Raw genomic sequence first — 27,096 nt, 5'->3', positions numbered from 1 at the left:
TTATATAAAAGATTTTACATATATATATATAAAATTTAATAGTAGCAAAGTACTTGGCAGACAATGGGTGTTTCGTTGCCAATGAAAAACGGATTTAATTTGAAAGTAATATAACTATATATAAAGCGTTCTATAGTCTGCTGTAAACACGTGTACTACAATCTCTGTTAGGCACAGAACTATATGTGTCAGTAGAAGACAAAATGCTGTTTGACATCAATGCTTTCGGTGTTTAATTACCCATGACAAATAATAGTCCTAACAAAAAATGGCTGTTGTGGGACTAGCAGGGAAATCCTACACCCAAACTTCCAAAACAAAGTGCGAGCGAGCCCGCACACAGGAGGCTTCCTCCACATGATCTTCCCAGTGACGTATGGCACTGCCCTCTCACGTCACGCCAGCTTTTCCATCCTCCAGCCGAGCGCGCGCAGGGCGGGGGAGTGCGCCTATCACCGACTTCGTTTTTCTTAGTGTTGCTGCCGGTAACGGAAAGAAAGATAGCAACAGCCGTCGCTATGGCGGAAAACGCCGGCCTCGAGAACCACCGTATCAAGAGCTTCAAGAACAAGGGGCGAGATGTGGAGGTAAGTGCGGAGGCCGAGTAACAGGGCAGTTTATCTAGATCAGGCCCGCTTTGCGGGTTCCCACTGTCAACCGAGGCCACGGTAAGGTGATTACCGAGTGGGTTTGCCAGCTGTACAGTACTGGTATTGGACATTACACCGGTGAGGCCTGACGTACAAGGGCCACATTCCTCATGTCTATGTCATCTGCGTTATCTGTCACCACAGCCGGCTTTTAGATGTGTTTGCAGGAGTTGTTCACCCTTCCTTATTAATGTTCTATCTATATTAGGTTGCCTGTTCATTGACTTGGGTGACTGGAGCAGTGGGAATGTGTGTTAGTGACCTAGCAGGAACCGGCATGAAACCAGGAAAACGAGGCATTCTAGATGTTAACCACTTTAGTCGCCAGGCACTTGCAGATACCCCGGGGTTTTATCAGTTATTTGTTATCAGCATTATATATTTAAATCTTTTCAAAAATCAAACGGAATGACTGTGGATTTCAGGAAGTCTCCATTAATCCATCTTCCCTTAGATGGCAGCACAATTGGGAATGTTACCCCCTCCTGTTAAAGGGAGGAAAGGCAAAGTGACAATTTTTGTCTAGAATGATACACATTTTTTGGAACCTAAGTTTATTTTGTTTTTGTTTAGATGCGATTAAATGTTTCATTATTTTCTTCTGTATTGTACCACCTTATTCTGCAGTGCTTGTCAGAACTCACAATAAACCAAAAAACTGAGAGGGGTATTAGTACTTTATGTGACAAAGCTTTGTGGTATTCTGTGTTTTCTATAAACAACAAATTGTTAACAAAATTATGTTTGTAAATCTATATTGGTTCCGAGGAACACATATTATTAAGCATTTGCATGCCCAGCTCACCCTTTCACACTTGCTGATTGTATTCTTAAAAGGACATTCCAGCCAAAATTGTAATCAACATGGATGCATTTGTTTTGAATAGAAGCATTTTTGTAACATACATGTATTGGCAAAAATGCTTCTTATAAAAGCTGTTTCAAATGTGTATTTAGGTATGCCCCATGCACCAGCATTTTAAACACAGCATTTGCTCAGAGAGCCTAAGGTGTTTGTACTATCTGGTGAGGTCTCAATTTAATTGCTGACATTATACAAATAGCCCCACTGGCGCTCTGAGTAGCTGCAGTATTCAAAATGCTGGTGTACTAAGAATATCTAGCTATGCTGCACGTGCAGAGAAATATGTTGACATTAAATAGTAATAACTTTTACAAGAAGCATTTTGGACAATACATGTATATTACAAATATGTTTTAATTTAAAGATATAATTCATCTATGTGCATTTATATTTTGACTTGAATGTACCTTTTAATATACAGCAGAATGATCCACATGTAATGTTCAACCATTCTGGGAAAACTGATTCTTCTCATTTAGTATGTTTATGATGCTTTTCCTTCTGATGCAGATATTCTAGTCGGCAAGAAAACTGCCACTCACACATTTTTGTTTAAAGAAATGTCATTAGTTGACACTGGCTGATATGCATTCCATAACATTACACTCACATTAGCATGGAATTTGTTTTGTTTAACTCCTAAACACCATTAGGACGTTCCAAGCCGTCCTAACTGTGCTGGGCTTTAGCACTGTTGGGACGGCATGGAACGTCCTAGCCGTTCTGCTGTATTGAAGCAGCTACGGCTTCCTAACTGGGATTGCGGACTGGAGGGCGTGCCTAGCGTCATAGGCACTCCTCCCAGACCCGATCCCATCATTGTAATTACGCGGTTGCATGAATGATCACGTGATTTCTATTTTTTTACTGATTTGTTTACATCAGAACTTTGTTCTTATGTAACAAATTAGAACTGACAGGAAGGGGTTAAAGTGTCAGTAAACCTTAAAAATAATGTTATATAATCCTGCACATAGTGCAGAATTATATAACATTATATTAGCCAAACTATGTAAAACATAATATACCCTTTTAATTTTTTAAAAAAACGGCTGTTTTACAGACCCGCTCTCTGTGCTCTTCTGAGCGGGTCTGTTTCACACAGCGCATCGGGCCAGCTGTATAGTCACAGCCCGGCCCGACCGCGCCATTATACACAGTGCAGCTCGCTCCTGCTGTCAGACAGAGCAGGAGCGAGCTGCACTTATTGTTATGGTGCGGTCGGGCCGGGCTGTGACTATACAGCTGGCCCGATGCGCTGTGTGAAACAGACCCGCTCAGAAGAGCACAGAGAGCGGGTCTGTAAAACAGCCGTTTTTTAAAAAAATTAAAGGGTATATTAGGTTTTACAAAGTTTGGCTCATATAATGTTATATAATTCTGTACTATGTGCAGAATTATATAACATTATTTTTGAGGTTTACTGTCCCTTTAAATGAGGTTTAACTTTTGTAATGTGCAGATTGTGCAAAAAATTAAGGGAAACAGGAATTGACAGATTGGACAGAAGAAAGACACTTGTACCTGAAAGAAAAAAGAAAAGAAAATATATATATTTTTAGCATTCTGAATTGTTGGGTCATTTTACTATAAACTGGGATGAACGTGTTGAATGTTTTATTTATATTCATAGTTAGCATTATTGAATGCAATAATACTGGGTTATAGTAGTCCTGAAACTTTCTTAGGCTCTTGGTGGACAAAAACTTATTCACAACACTGTTGCTATCATTGTTGATACATAAATATATGAATATTAGTAACAGTGTCTGCAAAAGAGGATGCCGTTCCTTTGTGAGCAAATGGACATAAAATATTTAGCTCCTTTATCTCTACCTGACACTGTAAATCTTAAAATTGCATGTACAGTAGCTATCTCCTGTAATTTTGTAGACAGGGGTTTTCTAGCAAAACAAATACAAACCATAAAAATAAGTATTATATTAAATGTAGACTCCAAACATGTATGCAAGGTTATGTACAAATCAAATTTACATCAATTTATTCTGAGCTCATTATATAATGAGCAATACCACTTTAAACCAGTGTGTACCTAATTACATGACTTGACAAACCCATGAGCCAACAAATTTGAGACTCCTTAAATATTATTTCTGACATTTTCTACACATTTAATATAAATTGTTTCTTTGGCAACTAAGTATTTTGTTTGACTTGTAGGTTTGATATAATTTTGTTTAACCCTGGTCAATTGTTAAAGTGTTGTCTGATTTTTAAAGTAGTGTATTAATTTTGTCATTGGCGGCTTTTTAAACAATGTGAGAGAAGTAATGCATTACATTCAAAGTAGGCTGCACGATTAATTGTGGATGCGGTTTTAAACCGCGATTAATCGCTGCGGTTTTAAAACCGTGAGTACGATTTTTTTTTTTAAACCCCCCCCCCCCAAAAAAAACTTCAGTTTGTCATGAAAACGGAGGTGGAGAGGGGACCAGTGTGCAGGCCGTGGGCGGACCTGAGAATGCCCGCAAAACGGTAATTTTGGAAGAGATTGCAGAGTGTGTGGGTCATTTGGGAGTGGTGGTTTGGCGGTGCTCAAGCGCTGGTCTGGCGGTGGGACAGCTCAAAGTTGTGAGCAATAAAGTGAGTATTGTACAAATACTTTGAGGTACCTTAATTTTTTTTTTTTATCTTCTGTGATGCATGACATTGAGTTTGATTACATTTTACAATATATTTTATTTATATATGTTCATTAAGGGTTGCGTATAGGATGTTTTGTGAAGTGAATTGCTACTATGGAACCACGGCACAGAGAGCTAATTTTATTTTAACTATTTTGTGGTTTGTATTTTTATGCTCCAAGAGTGTATTGGACTTTGAGGAACATGTACGTAAAGATTATGTAGTGTTAAATAAACTTTTTATTAAAAAATTAAGGTGTTATAGTAAATTTTGTAGAAAATCGCAATTAAATGGCATATATATATATATATATATATATATATATATATATATATATATATATATATATATATATATATATATATATATATATATATATAATTATTTTTTTTTTTTTTTTTTTTTTTAAATCACAATTTTTTTTTTCTTCTCCATGTTGCCTAGCCCTAATTCAAAGTATAATTTCTTTCTCACTTTTAAAATTAAGTTATTTTAGCCAGGTCACGGTGCTATTTCTCTGGGTCTTGCGATAGAGCATCCCTGAGTGTTGCATGCACATCCATCTCGTATAATGGCAAATTCTTGGCAGCCACAGGCATGAAAAAGGTATCTCAAAACCTGTAATTTCACACCAAAGTAATTTCTTCCTCCCAAATGGAAGCACATTGTAAAATGTTTCTAAGTGAGCTTGAAATGTGCTGCTGCTATGTTGGTTTTTTAATGTAGCCCCTCATTATGAGTCTGATTATCATGCTCTCCGCTTAGGCAAGATTATCTGAAAAGACCTGTCGGTGCTAGACATGTACATTCATTTCTTTCGATAGTGAACAAATGCAGAATATGGTGGCTGCCAGCGGCATTCGGCTATTTTGAGACCCAGATTTCTTGCTTCTTGTGGAAGCACAACACACTAAGATCTGGATTTGAACATTGAAAATAGCCGAATGCTTCTGGCGGCCACCAAATTTAAGATGAATTTTGAATGCTGTCTAGTCAGCACTATGAGGGCGCTCACAATGTGTTCCCTGCATTTTCTGTATTAGACAAGTATGGATGAAAAACTTGTAAGATTATTGTGGACATCTTTCATTTTTGGGGACATTGTACACTAGATTTTTCTTGGCATAAATGTTTTGTAGATCCATTTAAATAGCCCACCTGGGAGTGTTTTTGTAACAATGTATAGTTTTGATTATTTCTTAAAGGGATATTCCAGCAAAAATTGAAAACCACATGGGTGCGTTTCGGTATTTAACAGAAGCAATTTTGTAATATACATGCATTAGCAAAAATGCTTCTAATAAAAGCTATAGCTGTTTCAAAAGTGTATTTAAGTATGCACCAGCATTTTAAATACAGCACTTGCTCAGAGAGCATAAGGTGCTTGTACCGTCTGGCAATGACTCAATTTGTTAATTGCTGACATGATACAAGCCCCAGTGATGATCTGAGCAGCTACATTATTTAAAATGTGGGTGCAGTGACAATATCTAGCTATGCTTCACATGCACATGCAGAGAACAATGTTAACACTAAAACAGTGTTAACTTTTACTAGAAGCATTTTTGCTAATACAAGTTTATTGCAAATATGTTTCTATTCAAAGATGTAATAAATCTATGTGCAGTTATATTTTGACTGGAATGTCCCTTTAATAATGTTCTGATTTTCAGACTCCTAACCAAGCGCCAAAGTATCAAATGTACACGTGCGTTTACAGACTCCTGATGGCTCCTGTTTGTGTAATCTGTCTTTTCATGTGGGGGGAGGGGGGTGACTGTCTGCTTTTCCTGCCTTCCTAGCCCCTTTCACTGTGTGTCCCAGCCTAACCTCATCAGCAGTACTAAACTAGTAGCTTCTAAGTAACTATTTAAAAGAATTTAAACTGGATTTTTAGATCAATATCTGTGCATATTCTTCTTTATAGTAGTGTTGCAGTTATTTGAAAATTGGTGTATACTGTCCATTTATTGCTGTTGGGTTGTTCCATGCCATTCTAACAGCACTGGGCTTTCACGCTGTTAGGGCGGCATGGAAGTCCTACTGTGTTTTTTTTTTTTTTTTTTTTTTTTTTAAAGTTCTGCACCCTCCTCCTTTCATTGTAGGCCGTCCCCCATGATCCGATGCCGACCCTGAAATAGCGTGATTTAATTTTTCAAGCAAGTGTGTTAATTAGAGCTGCAACAACTAATCAATATAATCGATTATTAAAATAGTTGTCAACAAACCTCATAATCGATTATTTGATGTGCAATTAGTTGGTTTGCACACAGCACCAGCTGCTTCACGCCGATGAGCTCCTGCACATGGTATTGTGCTTTATGGTTATGTCCTTAGCCTAAAGGATGTCTACTTTTCACTTTTTATGGACAGTATAAGTTTCTTTTTAAGTTTACAACTACTCCTATTGATTTGCACTATTATGTGTGCCCAATTATTAGCAGATTGCTTGCTATTGCTGATTATAGGTATTGTATAGATAAATATGTAAGGCTTTGTCCTGTTATAAATATACTGTGTATATATAGTCCTTAGGCGCTTTTCACTTTTTTTTTTTTTTTTAATTAATGTACAAAATTCAGCCTCTAATTATATTTCTGTTATTTTAACAGGAGACTTGATATTTTTTCTCTAACCCTGTAGCTGATTGTTTACCATTGAATGAATATATATATATATATATATATATATATATATATATATATATATATATTTCTAACATAAAAATATCTTGTGTATATATATATATATATATATATATATATATATATATATATATACACACACACAAGATATTTTTATGTTAGAATAAAGTCCAGGTTTACTGTGTTAAGAGGTCACTTGCATTTGTGGAGCTAGCAAAGATAAATAATCCCACCTTGGTGAAACTGGCAAAACCCTACTTATGCATCTCAAGCACCTCAACACCAACTAAGCGTCTCTTCTCTGCTGAAAGAAAAATAGCTTTGATTTTATTTTAAATATAGGGGGAAAAATGATTTATTTTTTATTTTTATTCGATTAATCGAAAAAATAATCGGCCGATTAATCGATTATGAAAATAATCGTTAGTTGCAGCCCTATTATTAATTATAATCATCAATTATTTGTATAGCACAGCAAAATCTGTATAGCTGATATACATTTTTCTTAGTTAAGTCTTTAAAAATAAAATATAGCACTAATACAGAACATAACTTTTAATTCAAATTGGTTAAAACTAAAGAGAATTTTTTATAGGTATTCAATGTAATACATTGTAGTATACTTTTTACTTGAATTATTTAGTAGCTGGAATAATACTTCTAGTTACTAAATGGTATTTTCCGCGATAATATTAATCTTTTCATTTTTATCATTAGGATAACATTGTAACAGCTATGTACTGTTACTGTTCCCATATCCTGTCATGACAATTCTGACAAATATTTAAATGTTTTGGAACGTTATTTGTATCACAACGATGCTGCAATTGTGGTAGTGGTTAACAAGCTGTAATAATAAAGATGTTTGTGCAGTAGATGAGATGAACAGTTGGACTTAGTACAAAACTTTTACACAAACGCATCCCAACGATTACTCTTAATGGTAAATAGCTTTGACAGTCGTTCACAATACCCGGCGATAGTCATATATGACGATTGGCTCAACACCAGTCTGAAGCGATAGAGGTGTGACCCAGTTCCAGTGCTCAATGCGTGAATGCCGGATTAGAATCACATATAAACCCCTTTACGTTATGGTCTTGGTTTGACTGAAGTAACAATGATAGGCCTGTTTTCAGGCCGCAACATGCTTGTTACTCATTTTAGTGTGCTTGTCACCCGATGCTGAGGTATGCAATTATTGACCAGGAATCAGGGGGTGAATCACACTTGACACTAAGGGCTAGATCTATCAATGCTGAGGCGTACAGGGGCGCGTATTACCCGCAGGTAATTAACATTGCACACGAGCGCAATTTTGCGCTCGCGTGCAATCCCGCCCCCTGCCTGCGCACAGCCAATCACGAGCGGGCATGAGCTGTCAATCTCCTCGGTCGGACTCGACCGAGGAGATTTCATTTCGCCACAATAGAGGTGGCGAAGATGTTAGGGAAGCAGCGGTCTGGTGACCGCTGCTTGATAAATCGCGGCGAGCAAGTTCTTGTGATAACTTGCTGCCGCAGGGATCTTGATAAATCTAGCCCTAACTGTCAGTAAACCTAAAATATGTTATATAATTCTGCACATAGTGCAGAATTATATAACATTATATTCGTGCTATCGTTATAAAACCTTAGATTTCCTTTGAATTTTTAAAAAATTTGTCAGTTTTTCAGACCCGCTCTCTGTGCTCTTCTGAGCGGGTCTGTTTTTATTACACAGCGCATCGGGCCAGCTGTATAGTCACAGCCTGGCCCGACCGCGCCATTACACTAAAGGGCCACTAAACCCAAAATCTTTCTTTCATGATTAAGATAGAACATACAAATTTAAACATTACAATTTACTTCTATTATTTATTTTGCTTCATTTTTTAGATATCCTTATTTGAAGAAAAAGCAATGCACATGGGTGAGCCAATCACATGAGGCTTCTATGTGCAGCAACTAATCAGCAGCTACTGAGCATATCTAGATATGCATTTCAGCAACGAATATCAAGAGAATAAAACAAATGAGATAATAGAAGTAAATTAGATGTTTAAAATTGCATTCTCTTTCTAAATAATGAAAGAAAAAATGTGAGTTTCATGTCCCTTAAGTGCAGCTCGCTCCTGCTCTGTCTGACAGCAGGAGCGAGCTGCACTTAGTGTTATGGCGCGGTCGGGCCGGGCTGTGACTATACAGCTGGCCCGATGCGCTGTGTAATATAAACAGACCCGCTCAGAAGAGCACAGAGAGCGGGTCTGAAAAACTAACATATTTTAAAAAATTCAAAGGAAATCTAAGGTTTTATAACGATAGCACTAAAATGTTATATAATTCTGCACTATGTGCAGAATTATATAACATATTTTAGGTTTACTGTCCCTTTAAGTTTAAATATTAAAATTTTTCACTTTCTATTTTGTGTCTTGGTGAATTTTGACTTTGTATACGTTTTTTTGGGTTTTGCTTTGAAAATATTGTAATTTGAATGTTTCTGCGTATGTTTTACAAATTATGATCAAACTTTTTTGTAACTTACAAATTGCATTAGACTTTGAATTTTTTCTTTGTGAAACAAGTCTGTTTTTGAGTGGGCTGGACAGGGATGTTCCTTGGGCTGAAAAAAAGGAGCATTACTTAGAATGTGTCTAAACTTCATTCCCTCATATTCGCTAAACATTTTATATCTGCAGAGCTCGTCAATTTATGTTGACAATTGTATGCTGGTGAAGTTTGCTTAGAATTCACAATACACTTATTTTATGGACAGAGAATTAATGTATGCTAAACTAGAAGCAAAGCCAAGTTAAAGGGACATGAAGCCCCCCCATGAAAATAAATCCTATTTTAGATCATACATGTTTAAACAGCTTTTCAAATCTGCTTCATTCTTTTGGTATTCTTTATTGAATGAGCAGCAGTGCTCCCCTGGGATCTAACTGAACACATTAAGTGAGCCATTGACAAGGCATATATGTGCAGCCACCAGTCGGTATCTAGCTCACGGTAGTTCATTGCTCCTCCTGAGCCTACCTAGGTATACCCTTTTTATGTAAATTTGATATTGTTTAAAATTTCTTGCTCTGAGTCATCTGTTTTTAGTTTTAATGTCATTGTCTGTTTAAAGTGTAATATATATATATATATATATATATATATATATATATATATATATATATATATTTATTTTACATTCAGTGCATATTTTTTTTTATCAGAGCTGGATGCCAACCTGTTAGCCTTACTCTCCCCTGTGAGAGTCTGTATTCTGTAGAGCTTTAATTTCTATGGGAGGCTGTTCAGACCTCTAAGGCTTTCTGCCTCTTTTCTTATTGGAAATTATGTGGTCAGCTAAATAGAGATCTTTTAGTTGAAGAAAAAGGTTGTAGAAGGAAAATAGAACCTCTATGCATCATTGATAATCTTAAATTCTTACTGTTTCAAATAAAGATACCAAGAGAATAAAGAAATATTGATAATAGGAATGAAATTAGAAAGTTGCTTAAAATTGCATGTTCTATCTGAATCATGAAAAAAACACACACAAAAAAACCACACACTTTATGGGTTTTAAAATTGCACCACATTGTCCGTTTAGTGTATGTACACAGAGAATCTGATGGCAGATAAGAACCACAGGACCAACAAGCCTGCCCAAAGTTTTCCAACAGTGTAAACTTAACTAGTTTGTAGGGTAGTCTTATGCTTATCCCAGGCCTTCTTGAAGTTCCCCACAGTGTTTGTCATTACCACCTCTAATGGAAGTCTATTGCATGAATCAATTACTCTTTCTGTGAAAAAGTGCTTCTGAAAATTACCCCTAAACCAGATACCTTTCAGCTTAAGGTCATGACCCCTTGTTCTTGTTTTTTATTTTTGTTAAGAAAAATACTTAGTCTCAGCTTTATTAAGCCCCTTAATATTCTTTTAAGTTATTACCCCTTTCCCTTCTCTCCTCTAAGCTAAACAATTGGTATAAGTCAATGTGTCTTGTTTACATGCAACATAAAAAACGATGGCCAATTAAAGCTGGATTGTGTGTCATTATACAATGTGCATTAAAAACCATGTATTGAGTCTTTACCATAGTGCTGATTACGAGACAGCCCTTCTTTAGTTCAGCACCTGTGTAGAGCTTGTTGATTGGCGGCTACATTTAAATGCTGTGAGTGCTAACAACTGTTAACGGCTTCAGCACCAAGGCGGTTAACTATTGAATACTTCACCTTCTATGGACAGTTAGTAAATTTAATTCAGTATTCACCGCAAGGAGTTTTGTAATATTTTGTACTAGTCAATTGAAATTTGTTTTGGTTTTCTGTGACTGATCTATACAGTATATCCCAGGGGAAAAATCTTTTACACATAAACTGGAGTCTTTACAGAATGAATAATCTTCACTATGACTCTTGGCTTGGGCAGTCAGTTGCTTTAGAAGTTAAATAGACAAGTAGAACCCAATTACATGCAGTTAATGGTACATAATCTGATGTAACCCCATCACTACTGCACATATCAGACAACTTGCAAAAGTTCTGGAAAACTGGAAAAATATACAGAGGGCGACTCCTAGTGCAAATCAGTTGATACAGTTGTAAGCCCCAAATGATCCCTTTAGAGAGATACTCACATATTATGGAGCACACTATAGTGCTAATGAGGCAAGCTGGGTATATTATGGTGGCCCAGCGCACATAACACTCTGGCAAGCAGTGGATCAATGTAGCAAATAAAAGATAGGAGACTCCAGAAGTATATCAAAAATGAGTTTTATAAATATAAATAAATGAACATAAAAACAATCAGTAAAACACGCTACGCGTTTCTCAGAGCTCACCAGAGTGGTGAGCTCTGAGAAACGCGTAGCGTGTTTTACTGATTGTTTTTATGTTCATTTATTTATATTTATAAAACTCATTTTTGATATACTTCTGGAGTCTCCTATCTTTTATTTGCTACATTGATCCACTGCTTGCCAGAGTGTTATGTGCGCTGGGCCACCATAATATACCCAGCTTGCCTCATTAGCACTATAGTGTGCTCCATAATATGTGAGTATCTCTCTAAAGGGATCATTTGGGGCTTACAACTGTATCAACTGATTTGCACTAGGAGTCGCCCTCTGTATATTTTTCCAGTTTTCCAGATCTTTTCCATTCAAGAGGAGCAGCCCTTCTCATGGTGCACAGTCAACTGGGACACTGATAAGTTTCCAGACCATCTACCTAGGCATTATCGTTGCCTTCACTACATGTGAGTACAAAATCTGCGAATATATATTATCTACTTACAAAAATTGGCTACACTAGGAGGCGCCCTTTCTTTTTTTGTTTCAAACTTGCAAAAGTGTCAGAATTTTTAGCATTTTTGCTGTCACTCAAGATTGCGTGTGGTGGTGTGTTTTTTTTTTTTTTTTTTTTTTTTTTTTTTTTTATTTCTATCTTGGTACTGTGTGTACATTGTTAGATTATACTAATTCTTTCCAGCTTGGATCAGTTTCACTAAGGAGTGGAGAAGTAGACATATAGTAGTATGGGAGGTAAGGAGAAAAGAATATGGTGAGAAAGAGGTTTGAGAGAGAGATCAGTATGAAGTATAACTTTGAGGAGGGGGAGCTGCTTGTGGTCAGAGTATTTTTTATTTTGTCCCAATAAAACTTCACATTGGCAAAATTAAAAATCTGCGTTTGTCTTTTTGAAGAAGTCCTATTCTTCTAGTTATAGTCATTAGAGTTTGACTTAGCCTAGTGAAATTTGTCATTAATGTAGTCATTTACAGACCTGAGGCCCATCTTTGTTGAATGTAGCTCACTTTCAATATTCTTAGTTGTTGTCCTTTCCTGTAGCATGCAAAACAAGCAAACACCAATAAAAATGGTAGGTAACCTATACTGTCAATTAATTCTATGCTGCTGCTTTGTGTGGTGATATTACATATATGCATGAATTTTCTATCTGCCTCAGTGGGTGTTAACGGGACAGTCTCACCTTAGTTATCTTAAAGTCTTACCTTAGATTAAGCTGCAAATATCCCCCTGCATATTTTCTATATCATTCCTCAGGAATGGTAAACAAGTTATTTTAAAATGAATATTGTTTCTGGCCAGTTTTGAAATGGCTGCCAAGCTCTACCCACCGATGACATCACGATCTGGCCTGCATCTAGACACTCTGCTGAATAGTATTGACAGTCTGTTATTTCCAACTAATACGTCTTTTGTGATTGGAAGCAATATGCAGCCCAGATCATGCCATCATCAGTGGGTGGACCTTGGCAGCCATCTCAAACTGGCCAGAAACTATTCATTTCAAAATAACTGTTTTACTGTTCCTGCTGCATGATATAGAAAGGGGTGCAGGAGGCTATTTGCAGCTTAAGGTAAGGCTAAAAGAAGACTAAGGTGTAGACTGTCCCTTTAACTATTTAGAGTAGGCTATCTAGCTGAGTGACTACATATATCTGCAGCTGTAGTGAGCTCCCAAGATTGTTTGCATGAACAGTCTCTGCTCTGCAAGAAGGGCACACAGCTGATCATTGGGCATATGAGAACATTCACATTGGCTCTTTTCAGAGCCGGATATCAGTGTAATGGTTCAATGCACAAAACGGGGTATTTTGTATTTGTGTGTCTGTGTGTATCTCATCTGTCACAGCTGCCATACCTAGAAAGGATCCAGCTGCACCAGGGTCACTAGTGGTGGCAGGCAGGTGAATTTGGGGGGCACTCATTTTTAGGCCCCAGTGGCTCCCTGACCCCTGGGTTTGTAGAGTCCTGCGTTAGGCAGTTCTTAATTCAACGGATATCGCATCCGTTGAATTTTGATTCTCTGGACAACTGGAAGCACTCGTCTTTAAAGCAAAACGAGACATAAACACAAATGCCTTTAAGTGTAGAATGCATTGGGTGAGCCAATGACAATCGGTATATATATATATATATATATATATATATATATATATATATATATATATATATATATATATATATATATATATATATATATATATATATATATATATATATATATATATGGGTTGTACCGATACTATCGGCACCGATACTTAAACCGATACCTCCACTTACTACCCATATGCTATCTTGTGGTGTTTTTTTCAAACTGCATGTTCCCATTTCATTTAAAGCTGTAGTGGAGACTAAACTAAAAATTGTTTACTACTTTTCTGCCAATACAAATTGCTCTTATTTGTATTATTGTAGGAGAGATCACTGTACTGCGTTCAGACAAACCCCTGAAGTACTGGGCAGTTAATAAACTAAGATTTCCAGCTCTGGCTAAAATGGCCCAAAAATATATTTCTGCCCCATGCAGTAGTAGCAAAAACAGACTTATAGCTGAACATGCAGAGATGCTTCTGTTCTGTTCCTTAAAAAGAACTTGCCACTAACTTTTGAAAAATTATTCTAATTGCTAGATTGCCTTTTATACTGCTAGTTCTCATCTTGCACAATTATGTTCAAAACATACTGTACTCTGAGGAACATCTTAGCTTAATCCCAATGAACACTCATCCTGCAATTATAGGAATAGATTTAGATTACATTTGATTGGTAAGCTTTACCAATGCTCTGTTCACATTTCCAACTCCATAGCCTTTAATGGAGTAGGACGTGTAATGAGAGCATTGGTAAAGCTTACCAGTCAAATGTAATCTAGCCCATAGTGTTGTTCACCATGATTAAACAGTATTCTGTTCTATTTTTTACTGTATGGCACTTTTGGTTGGTTGCAATTTTATATTTGTTATTTATTGTTGTTGTTAATATATTTTATTGTAATATTTTTATTTCTAAACATGTTCTGTGAACTTTGTGACAAATAAAACCTGTTATTATTTCATAATGTCTTTTGAGCTACAGTCCTTCATAATTATAAAGAAGGAATCTTAAATAATTAGTCTGTATTGTGCTTGGTAAATTGTCACATGACATTAAAAAAAAGTATCGGTAATTGGTATCGGCGAGTATTTGAAAACAAGTATCGGTACTTGTACTCGGTCTTAAAAAAATGGTATCGGTGCAACATATATATATATATATATATATATATATATATATATATATATATATATATATATATATATATATATATATATATATATATATATATATATATATATATATATATATATATATATATACACACACACACATTTATTCATTAAAATTATGGGGGAGATAAAAAACTGAAATTAAAATCCTCCATGGAGGATTTTAATTTCTGTTTTTTATTTCCCCCCATAATTTTAATGAATTTTGGTTTAACCTTGAAAATAGCTTTACCAATGCAGCAACCAGAAATCTATCTCCTACTGATGAGTTCCAAAAAGAACGAAATAGGCTGTCAAGTGAGTGATTTCTAGTTTGCTGCAATAATCCTGTTAAAAGGATAGCTGTGTTAACAGTATTTTGAAGCAAAAAAATGAGAATTTGCATAGCTTACCCAGAATTCTCTTGTGCATTGGTAACATTGTACAGGATATGAGGTATTTCCGGGGAATCTTGGCTAGTTGTGCTAATTTCCTATGCAAATATTTACTTTGATTTAATTTTGATACATGGAGGATTTTAATTACCAAGAGAATGAAGCAAATGTTATAATAAAAGTAAATATGAAGGCTGTTTCTCCAACATTGGTGTGTCCGGTCCACGGCATCATCCTTACTTGTGGGAATATCTCTTCCCCAACAGGAAATGGCAAAGAGCCCAGCAAAAGCTGTCCATATAGTCCCTGCTAGGCTCCGCCCACCCCAGTCATTCTCTTTGCCGTTGCACAGGCAACATCTCCACGGAGATGGTTAAGAGTATGTGGTGTTTAGTTGTAGTTTTTTTTTATTCTACTATCAAGAGTATGTTATTTTAAAATAGTGCTGGTATGTACTATTTACTCTGAAACAGAAAAAGATGAAGAGTTCTGTTTGTGAGAGGAAGATGATTTTAGCAGCAGTAACTAAAATCGGTTGCTGTTTCCACATAGGACTGTTGAGATGAAGTAACTTCAGTTGGGGGAAACAGTTAGCAGACTTTTCCGCTTAAGGTATGACTAGCCATATTTCTAACAAGACTGTGTAATGCTGGAAGGCTGTCATTTCCCCTCATGGGGACCGGTAAGCCATTTTCTTAGTCTCAAACAGAATAAAGTGCTTAATATGGGCTATAAAACTGGTAGACACTTTCATGGGCAAAATCTATTGCTTTATTTGGGCATTTTATACATCTTTATGTTTGAAATTCACACTTACAAACTTTTTTAACGTCAGGCACTGAGTTAGACACCTTTCCAGTCAGGAAGGGCCTTCCCAGTTGTAGGCTGAGCCTCATTTTCGCACCATTACTGCGCAGTTACTTTTGAGAGCAAGACATGCAGATGCATGTGTGTGGATCTGAAAGTAGTTGGAAAGGTTCCTAGAAGGCTTCATTTGGTATCGTATTCCCCCCTGGGTTTGGTAAAGTCGCAGCAAAGGCTGTAGCTGGGACTGTAGAGGGGTTAAAACTGTAACCGGTTTCTTTATTTTAAGGGTTAAAGCTCTGAAATTTGGTGTGCAGTACTTTTAATGCTTTAAGACACTGTGGTGAAAATTTGGTAAATTTTTAACAATTCCTTCATACTTTTTCACATATTCAGTAATAAAGTGTGCACTTTTTAAAATTTAAAGAGACAGTAACGTTTTTGTTTTAAAACGTTTTTTGTACTTTCTTGACAAGTTTAAGCCTGTTTAACATGTCTGCACCTTCAGATAAGCTATGTTCTATATGTATGAAGATCAATGTGTCTCCCCCTTAAAAATTGTGTGATAATTGTGCCATAGCGTCCAAACAAAGTAAGGACAGTACTGCCACAGATAGTAAAGTTGCCCAAGATGATTCATCAGATGAAGGGAGTAGACATAGTTCTACATCATCTCCTTCTGTGTCTACACCAGTTTTGCCCACGCAGGAGGCCCCTAGTACTTCTAGCGCGCCAATGCTTATTACTATGCAACAATTAACGGCAGTAATGGATAACACTCCATAGCAAATATTTGATCCAAAATGCCTGCAAATCAGAGAGAGTGCGATTTGCTCTGTTTTAAACACTGAAGAGCAGGAGGGCGCTGATGATAATTGCTCTGTCATACCCTCACACCAACCTGAAGGGGTCATGAGGGAGGTTTTGTCAGATGGGGAAATTTCAGATTCAGGTAGAATTTCTCAACAGGCAGAACCTGATGTTGTGACATTTAAATTTAAATTAGAGCATCTCCGCGCACTGCTTAAGGAGGTGTTATCTACTCTGGATGATTGTGACAACCTGGTCATTCCAGAAAAATTATGCAAGATGGACAAGTTCCTAGAGGTTCCGGTGCACCCCGACGCTTTTCCTATAACCAAGCGGGTGGCGGATATAGTGAATAAGGAGTGGGAGAAGCCCGGCATACCTTTTGTCCCCCCTCCTATATTTAAGAAATTATTTCCTATGGTCGACCCCAGAAAGGACTTATGGCAGACAGTCCCTTAGGTCGAGGGGGCAGTTTCTACTCTAAACAAGCGCACTACTATTCCTATCGAGGATAATTGTGCTTTCAAAGATCCTATGGATAAAAAATTGGAGGGTTTGCTTAAAAAGATTTTTGTACAGCAAGGTTACCTCCTGCAACCCATTTCGTGCATTGTTCCTGTCACTACAGCAGCGTGGTTCTGGTTCGAGGAACTAGAAAAGTCGCTCAGTAGAGAGACTCCGTATGAGGAGGTTATGGACAGAGTTCACGCACTCAAGTTGGCTAATTCTTTTATTTTAGATGCCGCTTTGCAATTAGCTAGATTAGCGGCGAAAAATTCAGGGTTTGCAATTGTGGCGGCGCAGAGCGCTTTGGCTAAAGTCTTGGTCAGCGGGTGTATCTTCCAAGACAAAATTGCTTAATATCCCCTTCAAGGGTAAAACTCTCTTTGGGCCAGAATTGAAAGAGATTATCTCAGACATCACTGGGGGAAAGGGCCACGCCCTTCCACAAGATAGGCCTTTCAAAGCCAAGAATAAGTCTAATTTTCGTTCCTTTCGCAACTTCAGGAACGGACCGGCCTCCAACTCCGCATCCTCTAAACAAGAGGGTAATGCTTCACAAACCAAACCAGCCTGGAAACCGATGCAAGGCTGGAACAAGGGTAAGCAGGCCAAGAAGCCTGCTGCTGCTAACAAAACAGCATGAAGGAGTAGCCCCCGATCCGGGACCGGATCTAGTAGGGGGCAGACTCTCTCTCTTTGCTCAGACTTGGGCAAGAGATGTTCAGGATCCCTGGGCACTAGAAATAGTTTCTCAGGGTTATCTTCTGGAATTCAAGGAACTACCCCCAAGGGGAAGGTTCCACATGTCTCACTTATCCTCAAACCAAATAAAGAGACAGGCATTCTTACATTGTGTAGAAGACCTGTTAAAGATGGGAGTGATACACAAAGATGGGATTTTACTCAAATCTGTTTGTAGTTCCCAAAAAAAGAGGGAACTTTCAGACCAATTCTGGATTTAAAGATCCTAAACAAATTTCTCAGAGTACCATCGTTCAAAATGGAAACCATTTGAACGATTCTACCTACAATCCAGGATGGTCAATTTATGACTACCGTGGATCTAAAGGATGCGTATCTACATATTCCTATCCACAAAGATCAGCATCAGTTCCTAAGGTTCGCCTTTCTGGACAAACATTACCAGTTTGTGGCCCTCCCATTCGGGTTAGCCACTGCTCCAAGGATTTTCACAAAGGTACTCGGGTCTCTTCTAGCGGTTCTAAGACCAAGGGGCATTGCAGTAGTACCTTACTTGGACGACATTCTAATACAAGCGTCGTCTCTTTCAAAGGCAAAGGCTCACACAGACATTGTTCTGGCCTTTCTCAGATCTCACGGTTGGAAGGTGAACATAGAAAAAAGTTCCCTGTCTCCGTCAACAAGAGTTCCTTTCTTGGGAACAATAATAGATTCTTTAGAAATGAGGATTTTCCTGACAGAAGTCAGAAAGTCAAAACTTCTAAACGCTTGTCAAGTTCTTCATTCTATTCCACGTCCTTCCGTAGCTCAGTGCATGGAAGTGGTAGGATTGATGGTTGCAGCAATGGACATAGTTCCTTTTGCGCAAATTCATCTAAGACCATTACAACTGTGCATGCTGAAACAGTGGAATGGGGACTATACAGACTTGTCTCCAGTGATTCAAGTAGATCAAAAGACCAGAGACTCACTCCGTTGGTGGCCAACCCTGGACCATCTGTCCCAGGGAATGAGCTTCCGCAGACCATAGTGTGTTATCGTCACGACCGACGCCAGTCTAGTGGGCTGGGGCGCGGTCTGGGAATCCCTGAAAGCTCAGGGACTATGGTCTCGGGAAGAGTCTCTTCTCCCGATAAACATTCTGGAACTGAGAGCGATATTCAATGCTCTCAGGGCTTGGCCTCAACTAGCAAAGGCCAGATTCATAAGATTCCAATCAGACAACATGACGACTGTTGCTTATATCAATCATCAGGGGGGAACAAGGAGTTCCCTGGCGATGAGAGAAGTGACCAAAATAATAAAATGGGCGGAGGATCACTCCTGCCACCTATCTGCGATCCACATCCCAGGAGTGGAAAACTGGGAGGCAGATTATCTGAGTCGTCAGACATTCCATCCAGGGGAGTGGGAACTCCACCCGGAGATCTTTGCCCAGTTAACTCAATTATGGGGCATTCCAGACATGGATCTGATGGCGTCTCGTCAGAACTTCAAGGTTCCTTGCTACGGGTCCAGATCCAGGGATCCCAAGGCGGCTCTAGTGGATGCACTAGTAGCGCCTTGGACCTTCAACCTAGCTTATGTGTTTCCTCCCATTCCCAGGCTGATAGCCAGGATCAAGCAGGAGAGGGCCTCTGTGATCTTGATAGCTCCTGCGTGGCCACGCAGGACTTGGTATGCAGACCTGGTGAATATGTCATCGGTTCCACCATGGAAGCTACCTTTTGAGACAGGATCTTCTTGTACAGGGTCCATTTGAACATCAAAATCTAGTCTCCCTCCAGCTGACGGCTTGGAAATTGAACGCTTGATTCTATCAAAGCGTGGGTTTTCAGATTCCGTGATAGATACTCTGGTTCAAGCCAGAAAACCGGTAACTAGAAAAATTTACCATAAAATATGGAAAAGATATATCGGCTGGTGTGAATCCAAGGGATTCTTATGGAATAAGATCAAAATTCCTAAGATCCTTTCCTTTCTACAAGAAGGTTTGGATAAGGGATTATCAGCGAGTTCTCTAAAGGGACAGATTTCTGCTTTATCTGTCTTGTTACACAAACGACTGGCAGCTGTGCCAGATGTTCAAGCATTTGTTCAGGCTCTGGTTAGGATCAAACCTGTTTACAGACCTTTGACTCCTCCCTGGAGTCTAAATCTAGTTCTTTCAGTTCTCCAAGGGGTTCCGTTTGAACCCTTACATTCCATAGATATTAAGTTATCTTGGAAAGTTTTGTTTTTGGTTGCTATTTCTTCTGCTAGAAGAGTTTGAGTTATCTGCTCTGCAGTGTACTCCGCCCTATCTGGTGTTCCATTCAGATAAGGTTGTTTTGCGTACTAAGCCTGGTTTTCTTCCAAAGGTTGTTTCCAACAAAAATATTAACCAGGAGATAGTTGTACCTTCTTTGTGTCCGAATCCAGTTTCAAAGAAGGAACGTTTGTTACACAATTTGGATGTAGTCCGTGCTCTAAAATTCTATTTAGAAGCTACAAAAGAGTTCAGACAAACATCTTCTCTGTTTGTCGTCTATTCTGGTAAGAGGAGAGGTCAAAAAGCGACTTCTATCTCTTTCCTTTTGGCTTAAAAGCATCATCTGATTGGCTTAAGAGACTGCCGGTCGGCAGCCTCCTGAAAGAATCACAGCTCACTCTACTAGGGCTGTGGCTTCCACATGGGCCTTCAAGAACGAGGCTTCTGTTGATCAGATATGTAAGGCAGCGACTTGGTCTTCCCTGCACACTTTTTTGCCAAATTTTACAAATTTGATTATTTTGCTTCTTCTGAGGCTATTTTTGGGAGAAAGGTTTTGCAAGCCGTGGTGCCTTCTGTTTAGGTAACCTGATTTGCTCCCTCCCTTCATCCGTGTCCTAAAGCTTTGGTATTGGTTCCCACAAGTAAGGATGACGCCGTGGACCGGACACACCAATGTTGGAGAAAACAGAATTTCTTTCATGTAATTAGCAAGAGTCCATGAGCTAGTGACGTATGGGATATACATTCCTACCAGGAGGGGCAAAGTTTCCCAAACCTCAAAATGCCTATAAATACACCCCTCACCACACCCACAAATCAGTTTTACAAACTTTGCCTCCTGTGGAGGTGGTGAAGTAAGTTTGTGCTAGATTCTATGTTGATATGCGCTCTGCAACAGGTTGGAGCCCGGTTTTCCTCTCAGCGTGCAGTGAATGTCAGAGGGATGTGAAGAGAGTATTGCCTATTTGAATTCAATGATCTCCTTCTACGGGGTCTATTTCATAGGTTCTCTGTTATCGGTCGTAGAGATTCATCTCTTACCTCCCTTTTCAGATTGACGATATACTTATATATATATATATATATATATATATATATATATATATATATATATATATATATATATATATATATATATATATATATATATATATATATATATATATATATATATATATATATATATATATATATATATATATATATATATATATATATACCATTACCTCTACTGATTCTCGTTTCAGTACTGGTTTGGCTTTCTACTACATGTAGATGAGTGTCCTGGGGTAAGTAAGTCTTATTTTCTGTGACACTCTAAGCTATGGTTGGGCACTTTTATATAAAGTTCTAAATATATGTGTTTAAACATTTATTTGCCTTGATTCAGGATGTTCAACGTTCCTTATTTCAGACAGTCAGTTTCATATTTGGGATAATGCATATGAATAAATCACTTTTTTCTTACCTTAAAATTTGACTTTTTTTCCTGTGGGCTGTTAGGCTCGCGGGGGCTGAAAATGCTTCATTTTATTGCGTCATTCTTGGCGCGGACTTTCTTGGCGCAAAAATTTTCTTGTCATTTCCGGCGTCATACGTGTCGCCGGAAGTTTCGTCATTTTTTTTGACGTTTTTGCACCAAAAAATGTCGGTGTTTCCGGATGTGGCGCCATTTTTGGCGCCAAAAGCATTTAGGCGCCAAATAATGTGGGCGGCTTTTTTGGCGCTAAAAAATTTGAGCGTCATTGTTGTCTCCACAATATTTAAATCTCATTATTTATTGCTTCTGGTTGCTAGAAGCTTGTTCATCGGCATTTTTTTCCCATTCCTGAAACTGTCATTTAAGGAATTTGATCTTTTTTGCTTTATATGTTTTTTCTATTACATATTGCAAGATGTCTCACCCTGAATCAGAAGCCACTTCTGGAAAAAACGCTTAACTGAGTTTCAGTTCTACCAAAGCTAAGTTAATTTATTTTAAATGTTATAAATGTTTATCTTTAGCTATGGTTTGTAATAGTTATTATGATATACTTTTACATGCAGGATCCATTAGTGTTTATGCTTTATATATTTCCATTCTTACATCTTATGTACAAGAAATATTTAGAAGATTTATAAGAAATATTTTTCTGATTCTATTTTAAAGGCTTTGTCTGACTTCGTGCCTTCTAATAAAATTTTTAGGTCTTTTTCACTTCTTTTTTAATTATTGAAGTTTCAAATGACCAACAACATACTGATTTATCCTTCTCTGATGATGTTTTTTCTCTTTCAGAAATTTTCTTCATCAGATATTGACACTAACAAATCTACTTTTTTATTATTTTTCTATTATTAAAGTACATTTGTTCTTTGTTGAAAAGGTGTTGATTATTTTGGATATTAAGGTAACTAGTTCTTTAAGACTAGCTGACACTATTTCTGCCTATTTATTTCTTCTGTGTTTTCAGAGGTTTTCTTTCCATTTCCCCATCTAGGGAATGGAATAGGCTGAGAATTTTATTTTATTCCTTTTTCAAAGGTTTTAAACTATATTAAACTATATTGCCAGCAGTTAAATTCAATTTGGAGGGTTCTCCAATTTATTGGGGCTATCTCTACTTCTACTAATTATGCTATTATTTCTATAGCAAAATAGTATTTTTTTTCCTTTAGATAGTTGTATCTTATTTATGGAAAATTGTTTAGTTTCAGGTACTTTTCTTGGTCCTGTGATTTATTTGGATATTGCTAGCATTGTTAAGGGACAACATTTACTAGACTAGGTGCTGTTGCATTTGTCTGTTGTTTTGCATTTATTGATTATGCAAGTCCTCTGTATTGACTGGTCCTTTAAACTGGACTATCATGCTAACAATTTCATTTGTGTCTTCATTTTATTGAATATTTTAGCAAATGAGGGTTAATCTATGTCTTTAGCTATTTTAGCTAGAATAATTTTGTGATTTATAAAAAATAAAAAAAAAATAAAAAATAAATAAAAAAAAAATCCATATTTCTTAACTGTTACTCTGGGCTTCAAGATTGAGTTCTAAGACTAAAACTTTAAGCTTATGCTAGTTTGGTTGTTCTTATTAAGGAACAAATTCCTGAGTTCTTTCCCAAGTAACATGTTTATAATTGGGGTTCGAAATCAGCTCCCTAATATTGCGATGTACGTGCCGTATTCCAGCTTGGCTGGTAAGGGGCAGGTTAAGACTTCTTTGAAATTTATTTGGTTCTATTTTGTCCATATTTCTTTGATTTTATTCCAGTAAGGCTAACACTTTCTTTAAGTGTGTTTCTGTCCTATATATTTTGGGTACTGTTGAAGCATGGCTGGGCACCCATGGGGTTCAAGCGCTGCTCAGACCTGGAATCTTCTGGGGTATTTCTTCCAGTTCCTTTTTTAGGAACCGGGTTTGGAGTTTTATTCAAACTATTTTGCCTTTTTATGGTCATTGATAGCATTATTTGTTTTCATTAGATACAATAAATGCATATTATCATTTTTCTGTTTTCATTCAGATTATTTTCTGAGGACGCGGAATCTCATATGATTCACTTGCTCTTCAGGACATAGTTAGAGGATCTTTTTTTCAAAAGCTCTTGATTCCTCACACAAGGGTCACCTTTTTTAGGTTTCCAGATAGTTTGTGTCACTGTCTTTGTCTCTATCAGACAAGGGATAATTCTATTGGATTCCGTCTGTCGGTACCTTTAGTCTCATTATTTCCTTCAGTTGCTATATATGCATAGAAGTTTTAGGTCTTATGGCCACAGCATTGGATTCAATTCCCTTTGCTCATTTTCACTAGAAAGAACCTTTTCAGTCTTTTATGAGTGTTGTTTCTTCAAGAACATGGTTGGAGGATCAATTTACCAAAAAGTTTGTTGATTCCTCAGACAAGGGTAACCTTTTTAGGTTTCCTGATAGATTCAGTGTCCTTGACTCTGTCTCTGACGGACAAAAGACGTCTGAAATTGGTTTCAGCTTGTCGAAACTTTCAGTCTCAATCTTTTCCTTCGGTAGCCTTATGCATGGAAATTCTAGGTCTTATGTCTGCTGCATTGGACGCGGTCCCCTTTGCTCATTTTCACATGCGACCTCTTCAGCTCTGTATGCTGAACCAGTGGTGTAGGGATTATACAAAGAAATCTCAATTAATATCTTTAAAACCGATTGTACGACACTCTCTGACGTGGTGGTCAGACCACCATCGTTTAGTTCAGGGGGCTTCTTTTGTTCTTCAAACCTGGACTGTGATTTCAACAAATGCAAGTCTGACAGGTTGGGGAGCTGTTTGGGGGTCTCTGACAGCACAAGGGGTTTGGGAATCTCAGGAGGTGAGATTACCAATCAATATTTTGGAACTCCGTGCAATTTTCAGAGCTCTTCAGTCATGGCCTCTTCTAAAGAGAGAGTCGTTCATTTGTTTTCAGACGGACAATGTCACAACTGTGGCATATGTCAATCATCAAGGAGGGACTCACAGTCCTCTGGCTATGAAAGAAGTATCTCGAATTCTGGTATGGGCGGAAACCAGCTCCTGTCTAATTTCTGCGGTTCATATCCCAGGTATAGACAATTGGGAAGCGTATTATCTCAGTCGCCAAACATTACATCCGGTGGAATGGTCTCTTCACCCAGAGGTATTTCTTCAGATTGTTCAAATGTGGGGACTTCCAGAAATAGATCTGATGGCTTCTCATCTAAACAAGAAGCTTCCCAGGTATCTGTCCAGATCCAGGGATCCTCAGGTGGAGGCAGTGGATGCATTGTCACTTCCTTGGAAGTATCATTCTGCCTATATCTTTCCGCCTCTAGTTCTTCTTCCAAGAGTAATTTCCAAGATTCTAAAGGAGTGCTCGTTTGTTCTGCTGGTGGCTCCAGCATGGCCTCACAGGTTTTGGTATGCGGATCTTGTCCGGATGGCCACTTGCCAACCGTGGATTCTTCCGTTAAGACCAGACCTTCTATCACAAGGTCCTTTTTTCCATCCGGATCTCAAATCCTTAAATTTGAAGGTATGGAGATTGAATGCTTGATTCTCAGTCATAGAGGTTTCTCTGACTCTGTGATTAATACTATGTTACAGGCTCGTAAATCTGTATCTAGGAAGATATATTATCGTGTCTGGAAGATTTCCATTTCTTGGTGTTTTTCTCATCTTTTTTCTTGGCATTCTTTTAGAATTCCTAGAATTTTACAGTTTCTTCAGGATGGTTTGGATAAAGGTTTGTCTGCAAGTTCCTTGAAAGGACAAATCTCTGCTCTTTCTGTTCTTTTTCACAGAAAGATTGCTAGTCTTCCTGATATTCATTGTTTTGTACAAGCTTTGGTTTGTATAAAACCTGTTAAGTCAATTTCTCCTCCTTGGAGTTTGAATTTGGTTCTGGGGGCTCTTCAAGCTCCTCCGTTTGAACCTATGCATTCGCTGGACATTAAATTACTTTCTTGGAAAGTTTTTTTTTTTTTTCTTTTGGCCATCTCTTCTGCTAGAAGAGTTTCTGATTTATCTGCTCTTTCTTGTGAATCTCCTTTTCTGATTTTTCATCAGGATAAGGCGGTGTTGCGAACTTCTTCTAAATTTTTACCTAAGGTTGTGAATTCTAACAACATTAGTAGAGAAATTGTGGTTCCTTCATTGTGTCCTAATCCTAAGAATTCTAAGGAAAGATCGTTGCATTCTTTGGATGTAGTTAGAGCTTTGAAATATTATGTTGAAGCTACTAAAATTTCCAAAAGACTTCTAGTCTATTTGTTATCTTTTCCGGTTCTAGGAAAGGTCAGAAGGCCTCTGACATTTCTTTGGCGTCTTGGTTAAAATCTTGATTCATCATGCTTATGTCGGGTCGGATAAAACTCCACCTCATAGGATTACAGCTCATTCTACTAAGTCAGTTTCTACTTCCTGGGCGTTTAGGAATGAAGCTTCGGTTGATCAGATTTGCAAAGCAGCAACTTGGTCCTCTTTGCATACTTTTACTAAATTCCACCATTTTGATGTGTTTTCTTCTTCTGAAGCAGTTTTTGGTAGAAAAGTACTTCAGGCAGCTGTTTCAGTTTGATTCTTCTGCTTATAATTTCAGTTTTTTTCATTATAAGATTTAAACTTTATTTTGGGTGTGGATTATTTTCAGCGGAATTGGCTGTCTTTATTTTTTTCCCTCCCTCTCTAGTGACTCTTGCGTGGAAGAGCCACATCTTGGGTATTCATTATCCCATACGTCACTAGCTCATGGACTCTTGCTAATTACATGAAAGAAAACATAATTTATGTAAGAACTTACCTGATAAATTCATTTCTTTCATATTAGCAAGAGTCCATGAGGCCCACCCTTTTTGTGGTGGTTATGATTTTTTTGTATAAAGCACAATTATTCCAATTCCTTATTTTTTATCCTTTCGCACTTTTTTCTTATCACCCCACTTCTTGGCTATGCGTTAAACTGATTTGTGGGTGTGGTGAGGGGTGTATTTATAGGCATTTTGAGGTTTGGGAAACTTTGCCCCTCCTGGTAGGAATGTATATCCCATACGTCACTAGCTCATGGACTCTTGCTAATATGAAAGAAATGAATTTATCAGGTAAGTTCTTACATAAATTATGTTTTATGCTTACCTGATAAATTACTTTCTCCAACGGTGTGTCCGGTACACGGCCCGCCCTGGTTTTTTAATCAGGTTTGATGAATTATTTTCTCTAACTACAGTCACCACGGCACCCTATAGTTTCTCCTGTTTTTTCCTCCTGTCCGTCGGTCGAATGACTGGGGTGGGCGGAGCCTAGGAGGGACTA

The 27,096-nt window shown here is 37.7% G+C and overlaps 1 protein-coding gene across 1 annotated transcript in view; it reads left to right on the top strand.

Moving 5' to 3' along the window:
- Window positions 1-381: 381 nt before the first annotated feature.
- Window positions 382-27,096, top strand: part of KPNA3 (karyopherin subunit alpha 3) — a gene marked incomplete in the record, with an annotated part of 693,441 nt that continues 666,726 nt past the window's right edge. The window contains 1 exon segment of the mRNA XM_053705555.1: window positions 382-587. Within this exon segment, the coding sequence (XP_053561530.1) occupies window positions 519-587 (69 nt within the window).

Source organism: Bombina bombina, chromosome 3, assembly GCF_027579735.1.
Source record: "Bombina bombina isolate aBomBom1 chromosome 3, aBomBom1.pri, whole genome shotgun sequence".
Lineage (NCBI taxonomy): Eukaryota > Metazoa > Chordata > Amphibia > Anura > Bombinatoridae > Bombina > Bombina bombina.
The sequence above is the reverse complement of the archived record's forward strand: the minus strand, read 5'-3'. Positions and strand labels throughout refer to the sequence as shown.